The sequence below is a fragment of the Diospyros lotus genome, chromosome 15, assembly GCF_014633365.1.
Source record: "Diospyros lotus cultivar Yz01 chromosome 15, ASM1463336v1, whole genome shotgun sequence".
Taxonomy (NCBI): Eukaryota; Viridiplantae; Streptophyta; class Magnoliopsida; order Ericales; family Ebenaceae; genus Diospyros; species Diospyros lotus.
This window is the reverse complement of record NC_068352.1, coordinates 31,480,942-31,505,338: the sequence shown is the minus strand read 5'-3', so window position 1 is coordinate 31,505,338 and position 24,397 is coordinate 31,480,942. Positions and strand designations below refer to the sequence as shown.

Genomic DNA, 24,397 nt, shown 5'->3' with positions numbered 1-24,397 from the left:
TGTCCCAAAAAATTAACCAATCTCATCTTATCACATGTCTTTTGTCAACAAATCAATAACTAAGTGAGCCTATATGTGTCTTTTCATCCAGCTTAGTTTCGAAGTATAACTACCAATATTTAACTCCACAATCCTCTTCTCGGAGAATCTAAGCTCAGTATTTATCCTCCTTTGATTCGAACGTCTTTTTATTGGCATAATAAACTTCAGATATCTTGGCACATTTTGTTAAATTCTTCTGGAATGCCCACCATCTTCCTTTCTCTAAATCTCCTACACCGTCCTTCTACAACCTCCAGCCAACTTAAGATTGTTCTTCCCCGACTCCACCCTTAAAACCATATATCCCTAGTGTTATTAAGGTATATCGTCGCTACATTTACCTTCTGCTCTTCCGCCACTCCATATTGATAAAAAAAAAAAAAAGAAAAAACATTCACACATGCGAAGAGCCCATCTCAGGCTGTCTCTTTCGAACACTGGGATGTCAAGTATTGGCATAGGAATCGGATTTTGATGGGCCTCAGCACCCTTCACCGTTGGTTCCGTCTTCAACTCGAGTGGCTCCTTTACCACTGCTTGGTCTAGAGTGTGACGTCCAAATCAACCCCCTACAAGTATTGAAGCTAGGTTGGTACTTAGGGAAAAATTCATTGGCAAGCTCCTTTCGGAAGCCTGGAGAACAGGGTCAAGATTGTGCTTAGTTGTTGCCCAAACCCTAAAAATTTCTCTCAAAGATGGGTGAAATCTTCTCTCAAGTTTCTCTCCACTACCATCGTTTTCGCTCAGCCTTGACTCACTTCTTCTTGGGTTTGGTGGAGGCCAAGCTCCATCGTTTCTAATCTCCCCTCTATCTATTCTTGGTTCTGTCAAACGCCTAGTTCCATCGCATCCAACCGTGACTTCAATTATTTTATCTGTGTCCCTTCTGTCATCATTGGGTTTGTTCCTTCTTTACCAAAAAGAGGACGATCGGAGTTGGGGCGCGGGCTCTTGCGACGAGTCCATCTGGGAGGCGGCTGGCACCTGCAAACACTTCGACGGTCGAGTGAGTAAGAGAGTAAGATGAGGTAGTGTATCAATAGGTTAGAGGTGAGAACATACCTTGACTCTGAAGAGAGCTGACTGATATAGAAGGAGATGATGTACTCCTGCATGCATGAGACGTGCGTTTGTAGGTGATGGGACTGGCTATCCAGTGCCCGTGGCGACGGGACCCTCATTAATGTGGATGAAATCTGTCATTAATGAGGATGGGATATGAGAAGTGAGAGTCGCAATGATGTCATGGTAGGTTAGCGCTAGGCCAGGGCTGGGTCCAGAGGGAGGGCTGGGATTGGGCTTAAGAAGAGGGCCGAGTTTGGGCCCTGATGGTCTAGGGTTCATCTGCTACCAATTTGTTGGAAAAATCAAATTAGTGGTCTTCACCCAGGTGATCTCCAACTCACCAATCCTAATCAATGTACACTTTTGTCTTAAACTGTCAAGAATTCTGATTGCTCGGAATTTGTTGCTCACCTAAATGTATGAACTGATTGGTTGGGAATCACCTAGCTACTCTGATATCGGTTGTCACACCCCTAGGGTTGAACTATGATGTGAAAGGGAATTTTGGAAGATTAGCAGAGAATTTAGAGAGAAACAATAAGAAAATAAGAGTATTCGAGAGAAAGGGAGAAGAGATCACAGAGAGACAAAGAAGATTAGAGATAATTACAAAATATTCATCAATATCATTCATGAATTCCAATATCAGACCGTGGCTTAATATATAGACTCACATTTGCAATCACTTTAACTACAGTACAAAGGTTGTAACCACCTTAGCTATAGGACAAAAGGAGAAAATATTCTAACATCCTTTAACTGAGAAATAGTCATAATAGAAATAGAAATTAAAAATAGAAACTAAAATCAAAATTACAAATACTACCTTGGAATGTGACACTTGTCACACTTCATTGATGCCAAGGTTGGTTTTTCTGGTTTTGTGTTCTTTCTTCTCCTAATATTTCATCAATTGGTATATGGGTGCCTCACTGGTCAAACTTGAGATTAAAGGGCCGAGTTAGACAGATTGTTGAAAGTTTTTTTCTCATTTGCAACTATGGAGGTTGGTATACCATCCTCCTTTTATGGATGCATTGAATTTTCCCATAAAAATGTGGTTGGAATGGTGATCTTGGATCTATATTAATTCAGTCTTTTTACTTCCAAAAAATGGAACAGAAAATGAAAAAAATAGTTGGAATTGTCCTCTCATCTACTGGGAAGCTAGTATTCTTCTGTATTTCATTAATTCAGATATGCATCATATACTGCCAAAGAATGGTTTATAAATGAAATGAGTCCAGAACACTAGTTTGGATTAGTTGCACCCTGAACATTAATTTCTTTAGTTAAAAGTTTGGATAGATTGTGTAAGACCTCATGTCCTGCATTATGCTTGGCGTTTTGATCACTATTAGGTGTTAATAGGTTCTGAATATTTGCCAGAGGTTGAGAGTAGACTGATGGGGTGTATGAAAAGATGGCAGTTCTCTTTTTGTTTGTGCTAGAAGAGAACTGCCATACACTTAGATGTCAAAAACATTAATATTAGGGTTTGTGCTGTGCCTTCTTGAATTTATTATGATCCTGAAGATGTGGCTGGGCGCACCTTCAGGAAAATGGCCTGAATCCTATGTGGGAGAATAACTGCCTTGGTGCTTCTAAGAAGCCTCTCCGGTGTTTAAGTATAAGAAGTGAGGTTGGCTTAGGATAAAGAAGGAAACAAAAGAATGGCTAATGTGAGAGAATATTTCTTATTACCCATTTAGCTATGGTTGATGGCCTTTTATACCTCGGTTACCTCTGATGTCATGATGTCAGGACCCTAGATTTAAGTAGTGTTTCCTTTGAAGATGGAATAGGAATTAAGGGAGGAATTAAAAAAAAAATGAGGGAGAGACAATAGAATAATAGGGGAAAAACTAAAGACATGATAGAGAAATAGACAAAAAGTAGGGAAAAATAGAAAAACGAGGAACCAACGAGAATTTAGAAATTTTCATTCAATTCTAATGTGATGAAAATCAGCATTGTGGGTTATACCTTTATATACAAAGCCATCTAATAGTTTTGTAGGGTAGTTATCACTATTTCCACTACTTTTTTACTATTTCACTATAAATAACTATTCTTAATTGTAAATAATAACTGCAATTAAACTATATGGAATTGATATGTTACCCGACACAAGCCTTATCCCCACCCCCAACACTCTCTCCCTAGCAGCCCGCGTTATGCCCCCCCGCCCCAAGTGAGACTCATGTCAGATAATATAGGTTATTTGACGTGAATAATATATCAATCCTCTTAAACTACAATTATAATAGACTATAATTACTTTCTAGACGGCTGAAATGAGCATTTCCATTCCCAAACTTGTCAATTTTCTTGATTTCAAAATGGAAAACATTTCTGGAACTGTAGTTAACAAATAAACCCTGGTTTCTTGCTTTTGTCCTGATTGATTATTATTACTTTTTTTGTTCCAGAGAAGCCATGTTGTTGATGGTGATAAGGTTAAATTTGTAACTACATTTATGTTATTATTTTTCTTAATTAAAAAATTTTCATTTGTATTATAGTCTTTATTTTTGTAGAGTCAAATGATGGTGGTCGGCAATACAGCAGAGAGGGGAGTAAGAAAAAGAGAAGGAAAATAAAGTTTGACCCAACTCATTTCATTACAAACAGGCAAGGTAACACACCCTTTGTATTATATAACACATTGACAAGATAATACTCAAAAAAAGAGAAATTACTAAGCTGTCCAATAAGATCAACCAATCTCATATTATATAACACACTGATGGGAAATACCAAAAAAAAAAATACTAAGTTGTCCCAGAAAATTACTCTCTCCCCCCACGTTGCCTACCTCCTCGGGATTTGCGTTGGGCAACATAGGATTGTTCGATGCGAATAACATATCAATTCCTACAATTATAATAGACTAGAATTACTTTTGTATTCTTGAGCTTATGAGAGTCTCATATATCAGGTTGTCCCTTCCAACTGAGACCCTATCTCATCTCATGGTGTAGAGGCTTGTTTTCCTTTTCCTTTCAGGACGGTTGAAATGAGCATTAGTATTCCCAAACTTGTCAATTTTCCTGATTTCAAAATAGAAAACATTTCTGGAACTATAGTCAACAAATAAACCCTGGTTTCTTGCTTTTGTCTTGATTGATTAATATATATATATATATCTTTTTTGTTCCAGAGAATCCATGTCAATAGAAAATTTTAGTGCCGAAACTAATAGGTTGTTGTTGATGGTGATAAGGTTAAATTTGTAAATACATTTATGTTATTATTTTTCTTAATTATGGTCGGCAATACAGGAGAGGAGAGTAAGAAAAAGAAAAAAAGAAATAGAGTTTGACCCAACTCATTTCATTACAAACAGGTAAGTTAACACACTCTTTGTATTATATAACACATTGACCAGGTAATATCCAAAGAAAGGAAAATTACTAAGCTGTCCTATAAGATCAACCAATCTCATATATTATATAACACACTAATGGAGAAATACCCAAAAAAGAAAAATTATTAAGTTGCCCCAAAATATTAACCAATCTAGTCTTGTCACATGTCTTTATCAATAACTAATAGAAATATGACATGTATCCTTTCATTCAATTTAATTTTGAAATATAACTACCAATATCTAACTCCTAAATTCACATTTTGAAGAATCTAAGCTCAGTATTTATTCTTCTCGTCTGGACAACTTTTTATTAATTTCAGATCACCGAACATGAGAGTAATTGAAAATAAACTCTAGATATTTTCATTCATCTCTTTTCTAAAGAATTCAAGACAAGTATTATCTCTATATAGTTCGATAAGCTCTCTGCCAACTCGAGATAAGCGAGTACATAAATATCAAAAATAACTTCAAATATTTTGACTCACTTTGTTTTCGACGAATTTGAGTCCATCTCTATCTAGCCTGAGAAATTCGCCTCCAAGTCAAGATAATCAAGCTCGAGAATTTTGAATATGATAACTCTGAACTTCTCAGCCACCTTGCTTATATCACAAAATCCCTATAGCTAAATTACAAAATTCACAGTTGTTGGGGTAGAAACACCTTCAAAACAGGTTAATGCACAAAACCAAAACCAAAAGAGTAAACTGATAACAGCAACAAGAAGAACACGAAGTAAACTTCTTGTTCGGGCCAACGAATGGCAGTCACATTGATAATGGATCAAGGCTCAATTTTGGGCTCGTCAACACCACTTAGGTAACTCCAATAATATGGACACCAAGTCACAAGGGAACCCGAACCCCCAAAGAACCGAAAACCTCAAACCCCCAAGCCTCTTGATCGATCAACACCCTTCACCAAGTCAAGCAAGCTTCCACACATAATAGGATCCCCAAAGGAATAAAGTAATCACGAAGATATGGATTCAACAATGGCCAAGAACAACTTACCATAGAAAAGGCGATCGATCCCTATAAATACACCTCATTGAAAATCGTCCAACATGAATAAGGAAATGCATGACACTCAACAAGGAAATGATTGATAGACCAAGAAAGAAAACAACCCATGAAGATTTGGCTATACAAGGAAGCAGGTAAGGCACGATCGGTCGTGTGAAGGGGAAAGGGAGAACACAATCGGCCGCCATACATAAGGCACAAATAAGGGAACAAATCCCTTATATATGGGAAGCCTGGGGTAATGGGTTTTCCTTATTTTTTGAGAAAATGGGCCAAGACCTATTTCTCCTCCAAAGAAAGGGTTATAGGCTTATGGCCTGACTTCTATTTAGGCTGCCAACAAGAGTATTAAATCGTCACTTCAATCTCGGGTCGAAGCCTATAAAGTTAATCTGAATCATTGTCATTGCCTTGAACCTCATTAGGAAACACAAACCCAACAATAATATTTATACACATTTATTGTTTCTTTACTATACTAACTTGAGTATCAAAAATTATATCAAAAGAGACAGAGCTAATAGAGTTGTGATGATTGATTTTAAATTAATTACACACCCTTTACATTATACAAAATGGAAAATGTTAGAAAGTCCAACGGGTTTACCAACGGGCTTACTGAAAGGGGGCAAAAAGACCATTTTGCCCCTACGCCCTGCTTTCTCCCTCCCATGGATTCCCCCCTGCTCTGCGCCTCCCCTGCCTGCCATGGTCGTCGCTCCCCTCTCCGTCGCGCCTCGCTGCATTCGCCCGACCTCACTGCCATCGCCAACAGTCGATGCAGCGACTGTCGGCGAGGCGCGGCGACGGAGGCGAGGCCGGGAGACTGCAACGAGGCGTAGTGAAGAAGCGAGTGGCGGCCATGGCAGGCAAGGGAGGCACAAAGCGAGGGGGGCAGTGGCCCTCTTTGCAAATTTGCAAAGCAGGCAAGGCAAAATTATCATTTTGCCCCCTTTCTGTGAGCCGCTTTGTAGGCTCGACGGGCCCTATAGAGCGACTCTATACAAAATATCATTCCCACCACGCAAACTACAAGCAGCTATTTTTATTTTGGTTTGAAGTGAAATGTTGGCAAAAAGGAGTTGACCGTTTTTTTTGTGTAAAAAGTTGACCTTTTCTAGAGTCAAATCTCGCTATAAAAATGTCATTGTCAATGTAGTAGACAACAAATTAAACGGGTGTGGTTCCCGGAGCCAGTCTTCCGACGGTTGTCCGACGGCACTCAAAAGGGAAGAAATTTAAATGGATACGATATAGAGACATGACGCACGCAATGACAGATCCCGATGCGAACCCAGAAATAAAGAAAATCTAACGGCAAAATATTCCAGTACCAGTGACTGAAAATTTTCGCAGTTCCCATGTTGGAGCCATGGCCCATCAAATCTCTCCTATAAATACTCACTGGAACCCACTAGCAAGCAAACACAGCTAGCTAGCTCCATCAATGGCGGACGAGCTGGTTCTGTTGAACGTCTGGCCTAGCCCCTTCGGGATGAGGGTGAGAATCGCCTTGGCCGAGAAGGGGATTCATGGGTTCGTGACCAAGGAGCAGGACCTCGTCAACAAGGGCGCCCTTCTCCTCGAGATGAACCCCGTTCACAAGCTGGTGCCCGTGCTGATTCACAACGGCCGGCCGGTCTGCGAGTCGCTCCTCATTGTTCAGTACATTGATGAAGTCTGGAGGAATGGGTATCCTTTGCTGCCTTCCGATCCTAGCCGGCGCGCCAAAGCCAGGTTCTGGGCCGACTACATTGACAAGAAGGTGAGAGTCCTGGAACGACGTCCATGTGTTTGTTGAATCTCTCCACCATTTTACTTGTCATATAATCTTTCGTTAGTTAAGACTCCTAAAATTCAAGTCTCACTGAGAGGGACACTGTTTGATTTCTTAGGGGATATGAATGGGCATGGGAGACCTAGTTTCCTTTAGAATTGTCGCTATAGCGGCCCCCTATAGTTTAGGGGTTCATTGACCACACCAAGTTACCAATAATCTATGAGATGATGCACCTGAATTATGGATGCAGTGTCTGGCCACAACTACATAAATAGAGCTCCCAGGGTGTGCGAGGAGTTATTTGGAGTTATGAGGATTGGATGGTATTTGCTGTTTCTCTATACAAAACTACAGATTGAGCGGATTAATTTATCCCACACACATTGAAACCAAAGTGCATTAATTTTCTATGTTCCTTTTTCTTTTTTGATTCATGTTTGTAATATGCGAAATCCAATCCTAACGAGTGGTATTGGAGTTGTTTACCTAACATCTTCTTCCTGACCTCGACCCTAATCTGTGCATCTTGTGATTTGCGGATGTATGGTCCGGGGAGGCAGGTATGGCTATCCACCGGGGAAGCCCAAGCAGCAGCAAAGGAGGAGCTAATTGGATGCTTAAAGGTTCTTGAAGCAGAGCTGGGGGATAAGCCTTATTTTGGGGGCGACAGCTTTGGCTTTGTGGACGTGGCACTGATCCCATTCTACCGCTGGTTCAGTGTGTATGAGCATTTTGGCAACTTCAGCACGGTGGCTGAGTGCCCAAAACTCGTGTCTTGGGCTCACAGGTGCACCACTGAAAGGGACAGTGTTTCCAAGTGTCTTCCTGATCAGCACAAGTTCTTTGACTTCATTTTGGAGCTCAGAGAGAAGCTCACGCCCAGCCAATAGAAGATCTGCTTTGGAATAGATATGGTTATGAATGGTGCGAATGTCTTGGCCCTTCTCACTCCCCTCTTCATCGTCTTGCTGTTGTGAAGAGTGGCTCATAATAAAGTAGGGCTTCCAGCTATCTCTGTCTGTTTTTCAGTGTTTGATTTGAATTGTTGACAGTTTCTTAGTGCATTGTGTTTGATGTCAATTACAGCGATTTGTTTCACCAATTTATGCATGTTTAAAGCATAGTTTGATCCACAATTAATAGAAAACCCATGTTTGAATCATTATTAATAATTCAAAATACATTGATAAAGCTAGCAAAGAGGAAGGTTTTGGATCAGCTCCATTGACTATCCTAAATTAAAATTGAAAATAATTTTAAAATAGTACGACAGATCACTCTTAAAACGAGTGAAGAAAGAGTAACAATTCACTTTGCAAATCATGGATTTATAAGAGCGATAAATTATCTCACTCTTAACTCTAAAACTTAACTAATAAGAGTTATTAATTATTCATCAATCAATTCCTGATAAAACACGTAGACTAATCGAGAAATCTACTTAAACCCATTCACAAGGGATAGGTGGACTATTCCCCAAAAACCAACATAGACGACATGAGAGAATACTTAGACTTGTCATCTCGCTTAGTATAACACGAGCAGTATGATTTTTAACTGCTCTTAAATCAACTATGTAATCATATCCCAAGTAAGATCTCAAGAAAAAATCGTGTTACTCTATTTGATTTGCTCGTTCTCTTCTACATAAATTCGACAATTGGTGTGTTAGGTCCTAACTTCCTAGCAACATCACCACCATATCAAACTCTATATATATTACTTACTAACTAATATTTTTTTTTAAAAAATAAAATATATAAATTTGTTTATAAAGAACAAAAAAAACAAAAAAGAAGGTCAAAACTCTAAATAAACTTATATAGTCTTTGATTTGACATCGAAATTTTTCAGCCTTATCACACTTTAGGTTAATGTCACAAGACTTTACATCTCTCTAGTTAACTAACCAAACAAATAAAAAAAATAAAAAGATACATATATATATATATAGACGCAATGATTAGTCAATAAGACGACCGAAAGAAACCCCAAAAAAAATCTAATCTTTAATGAATCATAAAATTGGCTGCTTCATCTATGTGATGAAGGCTTTATTAGGTCATTGTCGTAACCAACTCATAATTGATTTGTGGAAGTCTTGACTTTTATCTTTTGGAAAGTTTTTAGCATAAAATAAAGATTAAAAAAATGCATTTAAATGAAAAGATCTTTCAGGGTATCCAGGATCGAAATTTTTATTATTATAAATGAATCTTAAAATTTACTAATAATATTAAAGTATGAAAATCTAAACGATATTATTATTTTTGTAAATAGTAAGTAAAAATATCAATAACCACCTTATTAGTATTATTAAATTTACAAATTATAGGAAAATAAAATTTGTAATCACTATCATTAATGGTATTTATAATATTATTAGTTGTGTAATCATATAATTCTTAACAATTAAATATTTAGCATTTTCCAAAAATTATGTAAATTTAATTCTTTCGAAAGCAATGATGTCACAGTGGTTTTAGCTCTCAAACTTCAAATTGAACGCTCTGAAACAATTCCAAGACTCTTCAAATTGAGATCCTCCAAATTCAATATAAATACACTTTAGCCCCCCCTCCCTCTTCCCCTAGAAGTCACCAATCTGTCTCTGAGCCATCAAACAGAGCAATTCCTCAGCAATTTTGAACTGGGTTTGTGTCAGAATGAATGAGAAAGACGAACTGATTCTTCTAAATTCGTGGGCAAGCCCTTTTGGGGCAAGGGTCCGGATTGCCATGGCAGAGAAGGGCATCAACCAGTACGAGCTCAGGGAAGAAGATTTGTTCAGCATGAGCCCTCTGTTGTTGAAGATGAACCCAGTTCACAGGAAGGTCCCTGTTCTGATTCATAATGGAAAGCCCATTTGTGAATCCATGAATATAGTTCAGTACATCAATGAAGTAGCAGTCTTCAATGGAAAGCCTGCCTTGTTGCCCCCGGATCCTTACAGCAGATCCAAAGCCAGATTTTGGGCTGATTTCATTGACCAGAAGGTTGGGTCGTTCTCTCGATAAAAGTTCAATTTGGATGCTTAGCACCTATTAAAATATCGTGTCATATTTATAAACAGCCTTCGTTTGGATCTGTTTAGTTCTAATTTATTTTCTTTTTTTATTTTATTTTTTTTTGTGAAGGTTTATGCAGGGCCGGCCTTGGGCCAGGGCCACTGGGGCTACAGCCCGGGGCCCATAATTGAAAGGGGCCCAAATTCCTTTATAAATTTATGAATATATATGTATATTAAAAAAAAAAAAAAAACAGCAGAAATTGCTCTGCCAACGCGGCCCTCTCACGCAACCTAAAAGTTGAAACTCTGCCCAATGCTCATTTTTCCTCCCTTCTTCTTCTTCTTCTTCTTCTTCATTTTGCTAGTTATTTCTCCTTCACTGTTCTTCATTTTGCTGGTTATTTCTCTTCTTCATTTTGCTGGTTATTTCTCCTTCATTGTTCTTCATTTTGCTGGTTATTTCTCCTTCACTGCTGACACACACTCGGTTAAGTTGCTGCTTCATTTTAGTGAGTATTTTCATCTATATATATTCTGTTCTTTATATATATTAGAGAAGCAATAGGGTAGCAAGTTGATAAATGCATAAAAGAGGAAGCAAAGATGATGAAATCAGTGTCATGGCTTCCTGGGTTTGAACTTTGATTGGTTGTTAGGAGTATTTAAATCATATTAGTTAAACCCATTATTATTATTATTTGCTATAAGCTGATGATTAGAGCATTAATTAAGCTTGTGGCCAGTCGTTGAAGTTGAAGTTGAACTATTGAAGTTGGTGTCATTTAATATATATATATATATATATATATATTACTATTACACTGTATCTGTATATTTGTGTTCTCTGCAACTGTATATATATATATATATTGTATGTGTGTGTATTCTGCAACTGTATATATTGTATGTGTGTGTGTTTTCCGTGAGCGTGACTGTATAATATTATATGTGTGTGCAGTGTGTGTTTTGTGACTATATAAGTGTAATGTGTATATAATATATAATTGTATATACATTGGAATTATATGTGTGTACATTGGAATATATTATATAATATATTATTGCATTAAGGCCTATGAATATCTTAAAGTTAATAGCTAATTTGAAATTTTAGCTTTGTTTTGAAAATTATAAATTATGAACACTCGTTATTGACAATTTACTATTCTTTTATTTACTTACAGATTTATTAATTTAATTCATAGGTTTGTTTGAATGCATTGTGAAATTTATGTTTATATTTATTTGACTGTATTATTGAACTTATGTTTATTGTTTATATTTGAATTATTTTGAATGCATTTGACTTATTCTTCTTTATTATTTGATTCAACAGAAAACTTGATTGGGATTCTTGTTCTTTATAATTGGAAGTTTCAAGTGGAAGAAAATATGCTCAAAATCCAGGTTTTATTGTTCTTTGTTAATTAGTTTTATTTTTTTTATTGTGTTGTGTTTATTATAAAAATTAAAAAATGTTTCCTAAGAAACAACTTTCCGGAAATCTCAAGAGACAAAGAAAGAAAAAAGAAGAAGAAATTGCTCAAAGTTTAAGAGGATCTTTGAATAAATATTTTGTTAAACAAATCAATACTTCACTTGAAAATTTAGATGAAGATTTACCAAATGAATGTGAACAACCAATTCAATTGGAAGAATTAGTAGAAAATGAGAATGAAGGGAATGAAGAAATTGGTGATCAAGATGAAAATGAAAATGAATGTCCTGAAACAAGATTTGATTTGAACATTTATGATCCACGAGTTTGGGATAATCTTGATGCAAAAATGAGAGATTTACTTGTAGAAAAAGGTCCCATAAGAGAAACTAATTTCAAATTCCCCATGGACGAACACAATAGACATTTTTCTTCAAATTATTATATTCGTATGTTACCAAATGGGGAAACTAAGGATCGAAAATGGCTAGTGTACTCAAAGGAGTTGGATAGAGTGTTTTGTTTCTGTTGTAAGTTGTTTAAAACAATGAATTCTAGAAGTCAGTTAACTAGTGAAGGAACTAGAGATTGGAAACATCTTGGTGAGAAGCTTAAACAACATGAAAGCAGTATTGAACACCTCACTAACTTGAGGTCTTGTATTGAATTGCAAATCAGATTGAAAACAAATCAAACAATTGATATAGAATTACAAGAGTTAATCAAGAAAGATACACTACACTGGAAAAATGTTATTGTCAGAATCATTGCTGTTGTTAAATGTCTTGCTACACATAATTTAGCTTTAATCAAGAAAGATACACTACAACAATCAGCTGAAGAATCATTTAGAACTGATTATTTTCTTGTTATAGTGGATATTGCTCTTGGTGAACTGAAGAGTAGGTTTGAACAATTGCATTGTTTTGAATCTATTTTTGGGTTCTTATTTGATGCTGTAAAGTTGACTTCGTTTCATGATGATGAATTGAAAAGCTTTTGTGTGAATCTTGAAAATGCTTTAAAACATGGTGATGTTTCTGATGTTGATGCAAGAGACTTATTTTCAGAATTACAGGTGTTGCAAGTGATGTTACCAAAAGAAGCATATGAAACAGATAAACCATGGACATCCATTAAAATTCTTGAGTTTGTAAAGAGTGTGGATATGTTTCCTAATGTAATGGTTGCTTATAGGGTATTATTGACTATACCTGTGACTGTGGCATCTGCTGAAAGAAGTTTTTCTAAATTAAAATTATTAAAATCTTACTTGCGGACCACCATGACTCAAGATAGACTAAATGGATTAGCGATATTATGCATTAAAAAGGATATGTTAGAAAACATTAAATATGATAGTATAATTGATGATTTTGCATATAAAAGCGCAACAAGAAGACATTTTAAATGATGTTTTGTGGTTGAGATTTCATTGTTATTTTTATTTTGTAGGTACATTTGATGATTTTTTTTGCTTCGGTTAATTGTGGAAGATGAAAGGAAGATTGATCAAATCAAGAAATGTTTATGGAGATTCAGGAACAAGTATGTAAACTCAAATATGTAATTTTTGTTTTTTAATGCAATGTTTACAATACGGGGTATTCTTTTTCCTTCATTTGAAGTTTTATCCGATTAAATTTTTCCCAAACAAGATTTTAATGAAGTCCCAAAGTATTATTTCTTATCTTTTGTAAATTTTTATAATTTTAATAAAATTAATTAATTAATAATTTTTATTTTTTATTTAATTTATATAAAAGGGCACATTTGATAAAATTTGCCCTGGGCCTTAAAAATCCCAGGACCGGCTCTGGGTTTATGGCACAATGAGGAAGATAACAAGGAACAGAGGGGAAGAACAGGTGAGAGCCAAGGAAGAGCTGATAGAGACACTCAAGGTGCTGGAAAGAGAGCTTGGGGAGAAGCCTTATTTTGGAGGGGAATTTGGGTTTGTGGATATTGCACTTGTGCCCTTTTACAGCAGGTTTTATGCAGTTGAGACCCTGGGGAATTTCAGGATAGAAGCAGAGTGCCCAAAGCTGGTGGCATGGGCTAGGAGGTGCTTGCTGAAGGAGACTGTGTCCAACTCCCTTCCAGACCCTCTCAAAGTCTATGAGTGGGTTTTATATGTCAATGACAAGTTCGGCATTAAACAAAATTGATATTAGTTATTTGAATTTTATAAAAATAAGAATATCGATAAAAATGACCCATGAATCAAAATTCATATAACTATTTTAAAATAGCGGGATAAGAGTTCAGTAGTAGTTATTTTTTTCTTTTTGCTTGAAGCATCTATCGGGTGATCCATCTTTGTTTCGTTAGTGCATCTATTAGTCTTTTTTTTTTATATATTTAAACTATTTTAATTGCACTTCTTGAATTTTATTTTTAATAGACGTTACTTTACTCTTGTTATAAATAATTTTTTTTTTTATCTTTATCACTTGTTTTATAAATATACAAGAAGAATGATTATTTTACATCATACAAGAAGAATGATTTATGAGCATATGATAAAATTATTTTTAATTTCAAAAGAAGATGCACATGGCCTTTAATTCTACAAGTCAAAAAAGCGGAATGGATTTGGTTAACCATTTAGGTTAAATGTCAAAAGTCCTAAGATTTGTCAATTGGGATTACATGGCCATTCAATGTTAGGAAAATTCTATTTACAGTTATATTTTTGTTTTTTGCAGTTATAATTAAAATGAATTTAATAAATATTTTTCATAACCATTTTTATTACAAAATTACCCTCTCTCACATACCCCATATATCGCGGTGGCGGTGGTCGCTGAGTTTGAAGTAGAGGTGTCAAAAGGGCCCGGCAGCCCGTGGGCTGCCCGGCCCAGCCCGTGACAGGACGGGCTTTGGCTCGGCCCATTACTATTCAAACGTGCCGGGCCGTGCCTGGCCCCCATTGGGGGGCCGGGTTAGGCCAAAGAAATTAGGCCCACGGCCCGGCCCGTGGCCCGTTGGGCCCTTATGGGCCAGTAAGGCCCTTATTCATTTTTTTTTAATTATGTTATTTTTTAGTAATTATTGATATTGGATAATAAAAAATTTAATTTCGCAATATATATAAATAATAACCATCAATTTATTTAAAATTTTTAAGTTAAATTTTTTATATATTTAAATTATAAATAAACATTATCCTTTTTATATGTACATTATTTTTCATATCAATTCACAAGAAAAATTATAAGGCATATAGAATTTTGAAATATAAAATAATGAAATAATATTTAAAATTTAAGAATTAAAATAGAAAATATTTTAAAAAGAATAAAATTAATTTTTATATATGTATTATTTTGATATTTATATATGTATATATTATATGTATTATTTTTAAAAAAATTATATAAAAAAAGAAAAAAAAAGGCCGGGCCCGGCCCGCTAGGCCTTGTGGGCTAAGGGCCCAGCCCGACCTTCTAGCCCATAGGCTGGCCCGGTCCGACCCCTTTGTAGGGGGGCCGTGGGCCGGGCCCTATCCATGGCAAAAGGGCCCGGGCCGGCTCTTTTGACACCTATAGTTCAAAGGAGGTGGCGGCCTTCGAACACTGCTGTTTGGATCAGCCTCTACCACCTTTAACGCCTTCGAAACGTGGAGTTCGGAGGCAGCCTGCGCATCCGAACTCCAGGGTTTGGAAGCGCTGGATGCTTGCAAACCCTAAAGTTCGGAGGCAGCCTGCGCTTTCGAACTCCAGGGTTCAAAAGCGCTGGCCATCTTCGAACCTTGAAGTTTGGAGACTCTCAATGTAACGGCCCACCTCCTAGAGCCTCCGCGCGCATAAAGGATCCGTAAAAGGGTTATTATTGAGTGATACCGAACAATAACACAACTATAACTTGCAAACAACCCTTATTTAAAATCATAATCCCTTTTTTCATCACATAGTATCTCATAGCCGTTCTTATATAAACATTCATACCGTGAGCCCATTTGGCTAACAAAATACACATATATCCCAAAACAGAAAGCATTAACATTAAGACAAGTACAATGACACCTAGGATCTAGTTCGAGAGAGCTCTACACCTGCTATCATGACTCAACGGTTTGGACCCAAACCCCGCTGAACGTACCTGCTATCACAGATGTTTTTCTTACCTGGAATGATGTAAAAGAAACATAAGTCGCGAGACTCAGCAAGCTCATGAAAGGAAGGCTATAGGTTTAAAATTGGATTCTTCCCATGACACCCCATGCAATTCATGCTAATGCAACCACACCATGTCTTGATCAATATGTGCCTTACTTCTACATGCATAACATAAAGTTAACTGCACATAAGGAACCAGGGGCCCACATAAGTCACACATTGGCACCCAGGTCCCGCATACAAACCTGTCATAGCCTAACATAGGCTACCATATCATTTTCCATAAAGACTCGTCTTTTCCTGATATTCATTACATGCTCTTCCTGATACGCATCATACCCTCATGTGTTCTTCATGTCATCCATCACATTATCATATACTTTCGCGATCTTGGTCTTCCCTCGGGCCAACTCCGAGCTAATATCTAAGCCGAGCCGAAGCTCACACGAGTCGGTACTCCCGACACCTGGCACGGTACTCCCGCCCAGAATAACAGTAACAATAGAACCATGCAATGTAACACATAAGAAATACAATGGCTTCTGTAGCATAAACGTGATGATAAGGACCCCATAAACCAAGCATCAGACCCTGTTACGCCCACATAGGAATACACACATGCGGCATGCTCTAAATGCACATGTTCGCCTAAGGTACCCAAATTGGCTCTTAGACCAACTGGGTCGTGCAAATGCTCACACATCCCATCACACATAAAGCATGTCCCCAAGTGAATGCAACCCAGCCCCTTGTAGCACACGCATCATGATATGCACAAATCAAGACAGGAATCTGGAGTACCAGCTCTTCTGGCCGTCTAACCTTTATCGTAACAATCGATGATTGGCGCCCATATATCCAGCCATCAACTGCCACGACCCACGGTCAATAGTCAGTGGCTTTGTACCCCATACCCTTAGACACACTTACTGACATTATAAACTTTATATCCTCTAAACTTAACATTACACAACATTTCTCCATAACTTTTCATGCACATAATCTCATGGACATCATAATACCATTCTCATTCTCATCTCCTATAAACATGAAAATGAACCACTTACTTTTCCAATTAAACTCTTTAACATAACCCATAAATCATACTGATTCTTCTAAGAACCTAACCCATTGGGTTTGGTATCATTCATAAGGAAAACGGAGCGATACGAAGCTCTGTGATGGATAGAATGAACGATACCAAAACATCATCTACTTAACCTATTTAATCACCAACAGACTCATTATTAACATATAAGACATAAGATAATGGCCACGCGGATTTGCATTATTAATGCGTGGAACCGAGTCACGGTGAGGGAGGGTTTAAAATACATGAAATCTCGAAGACTTTCGCGGGAAATAAATAACGCGAGGAGAGGGTTAGGAGCTTGCCTTTTAATAGAAGGTTCCACCTCCTTGCTCAGTCGCTGCGCAAATTAATAAATTTTACTAATGAAACTAAACTTTGATATAAAACCCATATGCGTATCGCCAATAATCTAACTAAATCGGTATAAAATCGAAGCTATTACGGATATAAGAGGTCACTTAAAATTAGAAGGTAAAGAGAACTTGCCTTATTTTGCAGATTTTTAGATTTAAATGCCCACGCACTGCAAAATAATATTAACACTAAAATAAATCAAAACACAGCCTAAACATATGATTTAATCCGTAGAGAATATTTAATACAAGCTAATTAACTTACCTTGCCCTTCAGATCTTCAATTACACGGAGTAAAAATCAACTTCAAAAATTTTTCCTCTAATTTCTCTATTTTTCGCGTTTTTTCCTTCTCCCAAACGCTCTCTGATTCTCTTTTAATTAAGCTTCAATTGAAGCCTTACATAGCAGTAAAAATGGGCAGAAAGCATGGCCAATTTGACCTCAAAAATTCAGTAAAAATAGAGGATAAGAAGGCAGTAACGCGGGCGCACCAGCACGCGCCACGTGATCGTGTAATTGGTTGCCCATCGCCTTGCTGAAATGACGCCGTTTTGGGGTCCATAGGCTAGAAAAATTTCAGCAAAACCTCCACTGCGCGCATGCACGGCTAGCCTCAAACCTGCCACCTCGCATTCTTCTCTCGCGAGCGCAACCGCTTGATCCAGCCGCATCTTCATACATATTATGCCCCCCATTAATTTTAAACTAATACCCATCTCACTTTCCAGAAATTGCAAAGGCACCCCAATACTTTCAAAAACTTACAGTTACACCTACTCACAATTACCCCTATTTCACTTTCACCCCATAATTTTTAGAAAATTCACTAAATTATTTTTTTTTTCTATTTTCATAAATACTCCCAATTAAATAATTATTTTCTCAAAATAACATAAATAAACATTTCCTTAAGTCTCCAAATACCCAAATAAATTAATATTTCTTTTTAACACACAAATATTCAATAATAACCACAAATACGATAATTAATAATGATTAACCATTTCCAAATAATTTAACTAATTATCTTTAATTTCTTATTTTGCTCAAAATCACATAAATAAATACTTACTTTTAAATTCTCAAATATTCAATAATATTCTCAAATACTAATTTGAATAATTATTATTTATTTTTAAATTTTAGAATATTACGCTTAATTTTCACTTTATATATAATATAATATATTATATTACACGTTTCAATTTGCACGGAGCCCTATATTTTAATTTGCTGCAATTTGAGCAAGTGAGCAATGATACACTTACTGCCACCTGGAGTTAAGTTATATAATGCTACTTGCAGTGCAATATGTATATAACATATATATATATATATATTATGAGAATAATATATATAATAATATTATTATTATTATTATTATTAAGATTAAAAGTAATTGAGAGTCTAATATTTATTTAATAAATTATTCTTGAATTTTTAATTAGATATGTTCGTGAAATTTTATTGAATTAAGATGTGAGTGTATATAATTTATAAGTAATTGATAATTTTATACTTAATATTTATATTTATTGATAAAAATTTATTAAATCTATATTGCATGTCATGCTTATAATTGTTAGAGGAACAAATTTATCACTTTGTAGTAGCTAGTAATTCAAATGGATAATGATATTTTTTCAAACTTGTGTATTTGTATTTTAATTTTCCTATTTCTTCTTTCTTTTTTAATGGTTTATATTTCTCTCACAAGCAAGACGAATTATAGATTTTTTTCCAGAACCCCAGATTCTGAACTCTTTATCATAATAACAATTCCATTTTTTTTTCTAACTTTCTTAGCCCATCCAATTAGTGTATCTCTAGTACCAAAGAGCTAATAGAAAAAAATATTTAGATATATTTTTTTTCTAATTAAAATAATAATTTAAAAAAAAAATTATTAAAAATCTATCATACCTCATTAGTAGTGAACTGTTGAATAATATCAAATGATTGGTAAATTGCAAAATCAATTTTCTTATCTCATAAAAAAATAAATAAAATAAAACACCAATTAAAAATTCGAAAACCTGACTTCCCGAATCCCAAGGTTCGAGAAGCACGGTATTTAAGCACAGTGTTTCCTGAATCCCAAGATTCGGGAAACACCAAGATTCAGGAAACACTATGCTTCCCGAACCCTAGGATTCAGAAATACACGCGTTTCCCAAATTTTGGAATTCGAAAAATCTATTAATACATACAATATTTACATACACACTAATTCAAAAAATCAGGGATTCTCTAGAGCTTCCAGCTTCCCAAACCCTTACAAACACACACTAATACATACAAGATTTAGATTTACTTGTATGTGATGTTATTTTTTTGAGTAGTTGTTATCTTCTTCGTTAAACTCTCCTCAGTTCGTCGTCAACATTTGAGTGTAGTAATCCATGGCTAACTTCGACTTGCTAATATTTTGAGAGAAAATGGCTGTGGGTGTGAAACAAGAGAAATGAGTGAACTTGAGGAGAAAATAACTTTTCAATTTTGGATGGCGGGTATGAAATAATAAGTAATTGCTACGGATGGCGAATGAGAAGAAATTACAAAATTTGGCCGATTGAAGAAAGTGCGATATCAGGTGGTTGCTTAATGTGGGTGGTTGAGCATTAAAGATAAAGTGTAAAATTGAATTTTTGCTTGAAATAATTTTAGGTATATTGAAAAGTGGCTACAGAGAATAAAATCGTGATTGCGAATAGAATTTCGCTCAATGTTATGATGGTAACGTAATGTTAATTATATCTTATTAATCTTTATGTGATTTGATAAAGTTAGTGCGACGTTGAGAATCAGTCGATCATGATTTGTTTGCCCGCACTGAGAAAGTAAACACGATTTCAATAAAAAAAGAAAGGAAGAGGAAGTACTCAAAGAAATTTTTACGTGATTCAGCCAGAATAATGCCTAATTCAAGACTGTCCCTTTGGTTATTTTGACAAAGTAACAGTATATTATTGTTCGTACCCATATAATGGTTTTTTACCCCTATTTATAGTATAGCGTGTTTACAATTTGAATAAAATCTAAAATGGAAGGATAATATCATGAAAATAATGTTTCTTTATCAGTTTCACATAATCAGGAACAAATTCCACATTAACAGGGATTTAATTTGCCTTAGATTAGGAAATTTGACTTTTTCTCTAACTATTTTCGATAAATTCATCATCTCTTCATGACGCAACTGATTAGAAGTTAATTATGTAAAATTTTGTTATAATTATAACCCATGTTTTGATTTTAAATTGATTTAATTGAATAGTTATGTGTAATATATATATAATATATATAATACATTATAATAAACATGTAAATATAATATATATATATATATTATAACATAATACATATACTCAATTGAGTGCATGCGTGGAGCATCAATATAATATATAAGTATATAATATACCATATAATATATCATATAAATATATATAATATATAATTTAATAACACTCAATTGCTTGCTTGTAGGCATGAAGAAGATGGGCTTAGAGACTCAAATTGGATTAAAGAATGAAGAATTCAAAACCAACTCATGAAGAATTAAAAGCTCATGAAGAAGAATGAAGAATTCAAAACCAACCCATGAAGAATTAAAAGCTCATGAAGAAGAATGAAGAATTCAAAACCAACCCATGAAGAATTCAAAGCCCATGAAGAAGAATGAAGAATTAAAGTTCATGAAGAATTAAATCTCATGAAGAATTAAGGTTTAACTTGAGCAACCCATGGAAGACATTTTTTGGAGAAGGCCCAAGGATTATTTTTAATCCTAATGAATATCAAAAACCCAATTATAATTTTTTTTTATTTTTAAATATTTGTTTTATGAGTGCTTTATTAGATGTATTTTTTAGCAAAAATTCATTTAACTATTAGGTGTGTATTATAGTTAAAATCTATTTAACTTTATGAGTGCTTTATTAAGTATGTATTTTAGCTAAAATCCATTTAACTTCAAGTGTGTGAGTGCCCATTAGATATAATTATGTATAGTTGAATAATTGAAATTGTATGGTTTGTATTGCATCTTGTGGGCTATAAATAGCTCACTTGATTGCATTTGTAAGGGTAATTATTATTCTTGAATAAAAGTTTAGTTGTTTTTTTATAATTTTCTCTTTGAAAATTATTTTTGTTCTATCTTATTTTCTCTATTGTTTTCTCTTGTGATCTTATTTTTTTTTTCTTTTAAATTCTTATGTCCTTTATTGTTACTTTATTATCCACCGCTTAAATGGTCAGTTAATTTCTGTTTTTAAATTTCTGCAATTTTAATTCTTGTCTTTTAATTATCCACCGTCTAAATGGCCAATTAATTTCTACTATTTTAATTCCTGTCATTTAAATTCTGTTATTTAAATTATGTCATTTAAATTCCTATCAATTAACTTTCGAATGGAGATGAATAGCAAAATCTAATCTTGGGTTAAGACAAGAACAATATCCAACGCCAATGATTTCCAAAGAAAGTTGCGCTTTAAATGAGTAACATTAATTTAAATTTCGGTATGAGTGTGTCTTAATTATTGAGAAATCACTAGATTTGGATTGGAGCGTAAACCTAACTTAGAGCTTTCATGTTACGCATAGGAGTTACTAGAACTGGAAACGCTATTATACCCAAACCCGGATGATTGATTTAGTTATTTTGTGTATTAATTACAATTGGATTTATGCTAATTGTTTAAATTAGAATTCCACATATCATGTATGGGGATTACTTAAACTAGAACTATTATTATCTCTAATTGTATTTAATAACAAATCCTCATATCTTAAATTAAATTAATGTTCCTAAACTTGTCTGCTAAAATTTGGGAATCAATAGGTTGACGTTGAAATTGTCTTAACTCAAGTATTATCCAATTTCATATTCACACATTTAGCGTTTATTTCAACTTCTACCTTGCTTTATTTCCTAAGTATCTATTATCTAAAAATCCATAAAAAAAACCCTTCTTACCAATTTATCCAAATGCGTGTGCGTGTGTGTGACATTCTTTTTCTTTTGCCATAAATAAATCTCTCAGTGGACGACCTAGACTCATACAGAAAATATAAATTTAAATTTGGACTACAACTGCACTCGTACACTGATGAGTATAAACCTCTCACCAAAATAAAGAAAAATATATAATTTTTTTATTGTGTTTTGTTTTGTATTTTAATTACAGGTGAGAATTCAGCCAGCAACCTGAGTAGCCTGACGGCTTGTCTTGCAACTTAGGACATTCCGTAATCTAAACCCAATAAAAGCGACCTCTCCTTGATATCTTCAACCCAGGGCTTACTAGGCTTTAGAAGGATTGAGCCATTTTCAGCCCGTAAAATGCGATCTAAAAAATGCCCCATAATAGTTATATTTTACAAAACAAAGAAATATCACATTTTGATATGAATAATATGACGTGAGACCACTCAAAGTGATGGTAAATCTAAAACTCGAAACCAAACATTTAATATTAAAACTTGATATACAAAAATATATATTTGGAGAAAATGCCAATTTTACTTAAAAACTTTTAAAATTATGTTAATTTGTACCTATTATTGACGCAATTAACGAGTTTTTAACTCATTTTTAATTAAATTGGCCCAAAAGAAGTACAAGTACGCATAGTGCAAGGGGGCAAAAAGCTCATGTGTCGTCTTAATCTCTATGCGATTGATTTTTAATATCCACGCATTATCTCAAACTGTTATGGTGTTAAAAAATAATAAGATAAAGATAAATTTCACGTAGACTTCATATAATTATGCTTTAGTTTTATGGAGACTTCATATGACATAATTTACTACAAAAAAAAAATCGTATTTAGCGATGGAATTGAGAGACAAAATTATTCTAACGCTAATTAGTGACGGATAGCGACGGAATTTCCGTCGCTAATTTTTTTTAATATTTTCTTAATTTAGTGACGGAATACCCGTCACTAAATTTTTTAGTGACAGGAGTAAGCTCGTAGCTAAATTTTAAATTTTTTTTTTATTTTTTAGTGATGGGGTTGACCCATAGCTAAATTTAATTTTTTATTTATTTATTTTTATTTTTTAGCAACGGGATTGAGCCCATCTTCAAATTTAAATTTTTGTATTTAATTTTTTTTTAATTTTTTAGCGATAGGGTTGAGCTAGTCGCTAAATTAAAATTTTTTATTTATTTATTTTTCTAATTTTTAGCGATGGGAAATACCCCGTCACTAAATTTAAATTTCTTATTTTATTTTATTTTTTTAATTTTAAGTGATGAGAGTGACTCGTCGCTAAATTTTAAATTTTTTTTTATTTATTTTTTAATTTTTTAGTGACGGGAGTGACCTGTGACTAAATTAAAATTTTTTTATTTAATTTTTTTTATTTTTTAGTGACGGGGTCACTCCTGTCACTAAAAATTAAAAAAATTAAAAAAGTTAAATAAAAAAATTTAAATTTAGTGATGGGATATTTCTCATCGCTAAAAATTAAAAAAATTAAATAAAAAAGTTTTAATTTAGCGACCGTCGCTAAAATATAAAAATAAATAAATATATAAAATTAATATTTAGTGACAGGTCAACCCGTCGCTAAAAAAAATAAAAGATTAAAAAAATTAAAATTTAGCCATAGGGTCTACCCGTCGCTAAAAAAAAAAAAGAAAATTAAATAAAAAATTAAAATTTAGCGACTGGTCAACCCGTCACTAAAATATAAAAAAAATTAAATAAAAAATAAAAAAAATTACATTTAAACATATCACAATAATTTTTACTAACATTAATATTTGTAGAAATTAAACTAATAATTTTTTAAATATATTAAAATTAAAATCAAAATCAAAACATAATTTTTCACTTCTAATATAATAATTAATAAAGTTTTATTTAAATTAATAATGAAATAAAATTAAAATTCATTTTCCTTTACTAACATTAAAAATTAAAATTATTATCATTAAATAAGTTTGAGAAATTTTGATGTATAAATATAATTCTGAAATATTTGAAAAAGAATAGTTTAAATATATTTTATATATATCATTAAATAAGAAGGCTTTTAGATTGGTTGGCTCGTGCGCGAAACTTGGTCATAAGAA

At 34.2% G+C, this 24,397-nt stretch overlaps 3 protein-coding genes across 3 annotated transcripts in view; all 3 read left to right on the top strand.

Annotated features, from left to right (window-relative positions):
* The window catches only part of LOC127792678 (probable glutathione S-transferase parC), a 58,623-nt gene that overhangs the window by 17,972 nt on the left and 16,254 nt on the right, over positions 1–24,397 (top strand). The gene's annotated exons all lie outside the window — the stretch shown is intronic.
* LOC127792683 (probable glutathione S-transferase) lies at positions 6,800–8,369 on the top strand. Its single transcript, XM_052323307.1, has 2 exons — positions 6,800–7,273; positions 7,849–8,369. The coding sequence occupies exons 1-2, from the start codon at positions 6,956–6,958 to the stop codon at positions 8,176–8,178; spliced, it is 648 nt and encodes a 215-aa protein (XP_052179267.1). The 5' UTR covers positions 6,800–6,955; the 3' UTR covers positions 8,179–8,369.
* On the top strand, positions 9,868–14,114 carry LOC127792685 (probable glutathione S-transferase parC). Its single transcript, XM_052323309.1, has 2 exons — positions 9,868–10,284; positions 13,545–14,114. The coding sequence occupies exons 1-2, from the start codon at positions 9,955–9,957 to the stop codon at positions 13,902–13,904; spliced, it is 690 nt and encodes a 229-aa protein (XP_052179269.1). The 5' UTR covers positions 9,868–9,954; the 3' UTR covers positions 13,905–14,114.

Coding starts and splice junctions, on each gene's coding strand:
- LOC127792685 (XM_052323309.1), top strand. CDS start 9,955: ATGAATGAGAAAGACGAACTGATTCTTCTAAATTCGTGGGCAAGCCCT. Junction 10,285..13,544: donor CTGATTTCATTGACCAGAAG/GTTGGGTCGTTC, acceptor TAAAAATCCCAG/GACCGGCTCTGGGTTTATGG.
- LOC127792683 (XM_052323307.1), top strand. CDS start 6,956: ATGGCGGACGAGCTGGTTCTGTTGAACGTCTGGCCTAGCCCCTTCGGG. Junction 7,274..7,848: donor CCGACTACATTGACAAGAAG/GTGAGAGTCCTG, acceptor CCGGGGAGGCAG/GTATGGCTATCCACCGGGGA.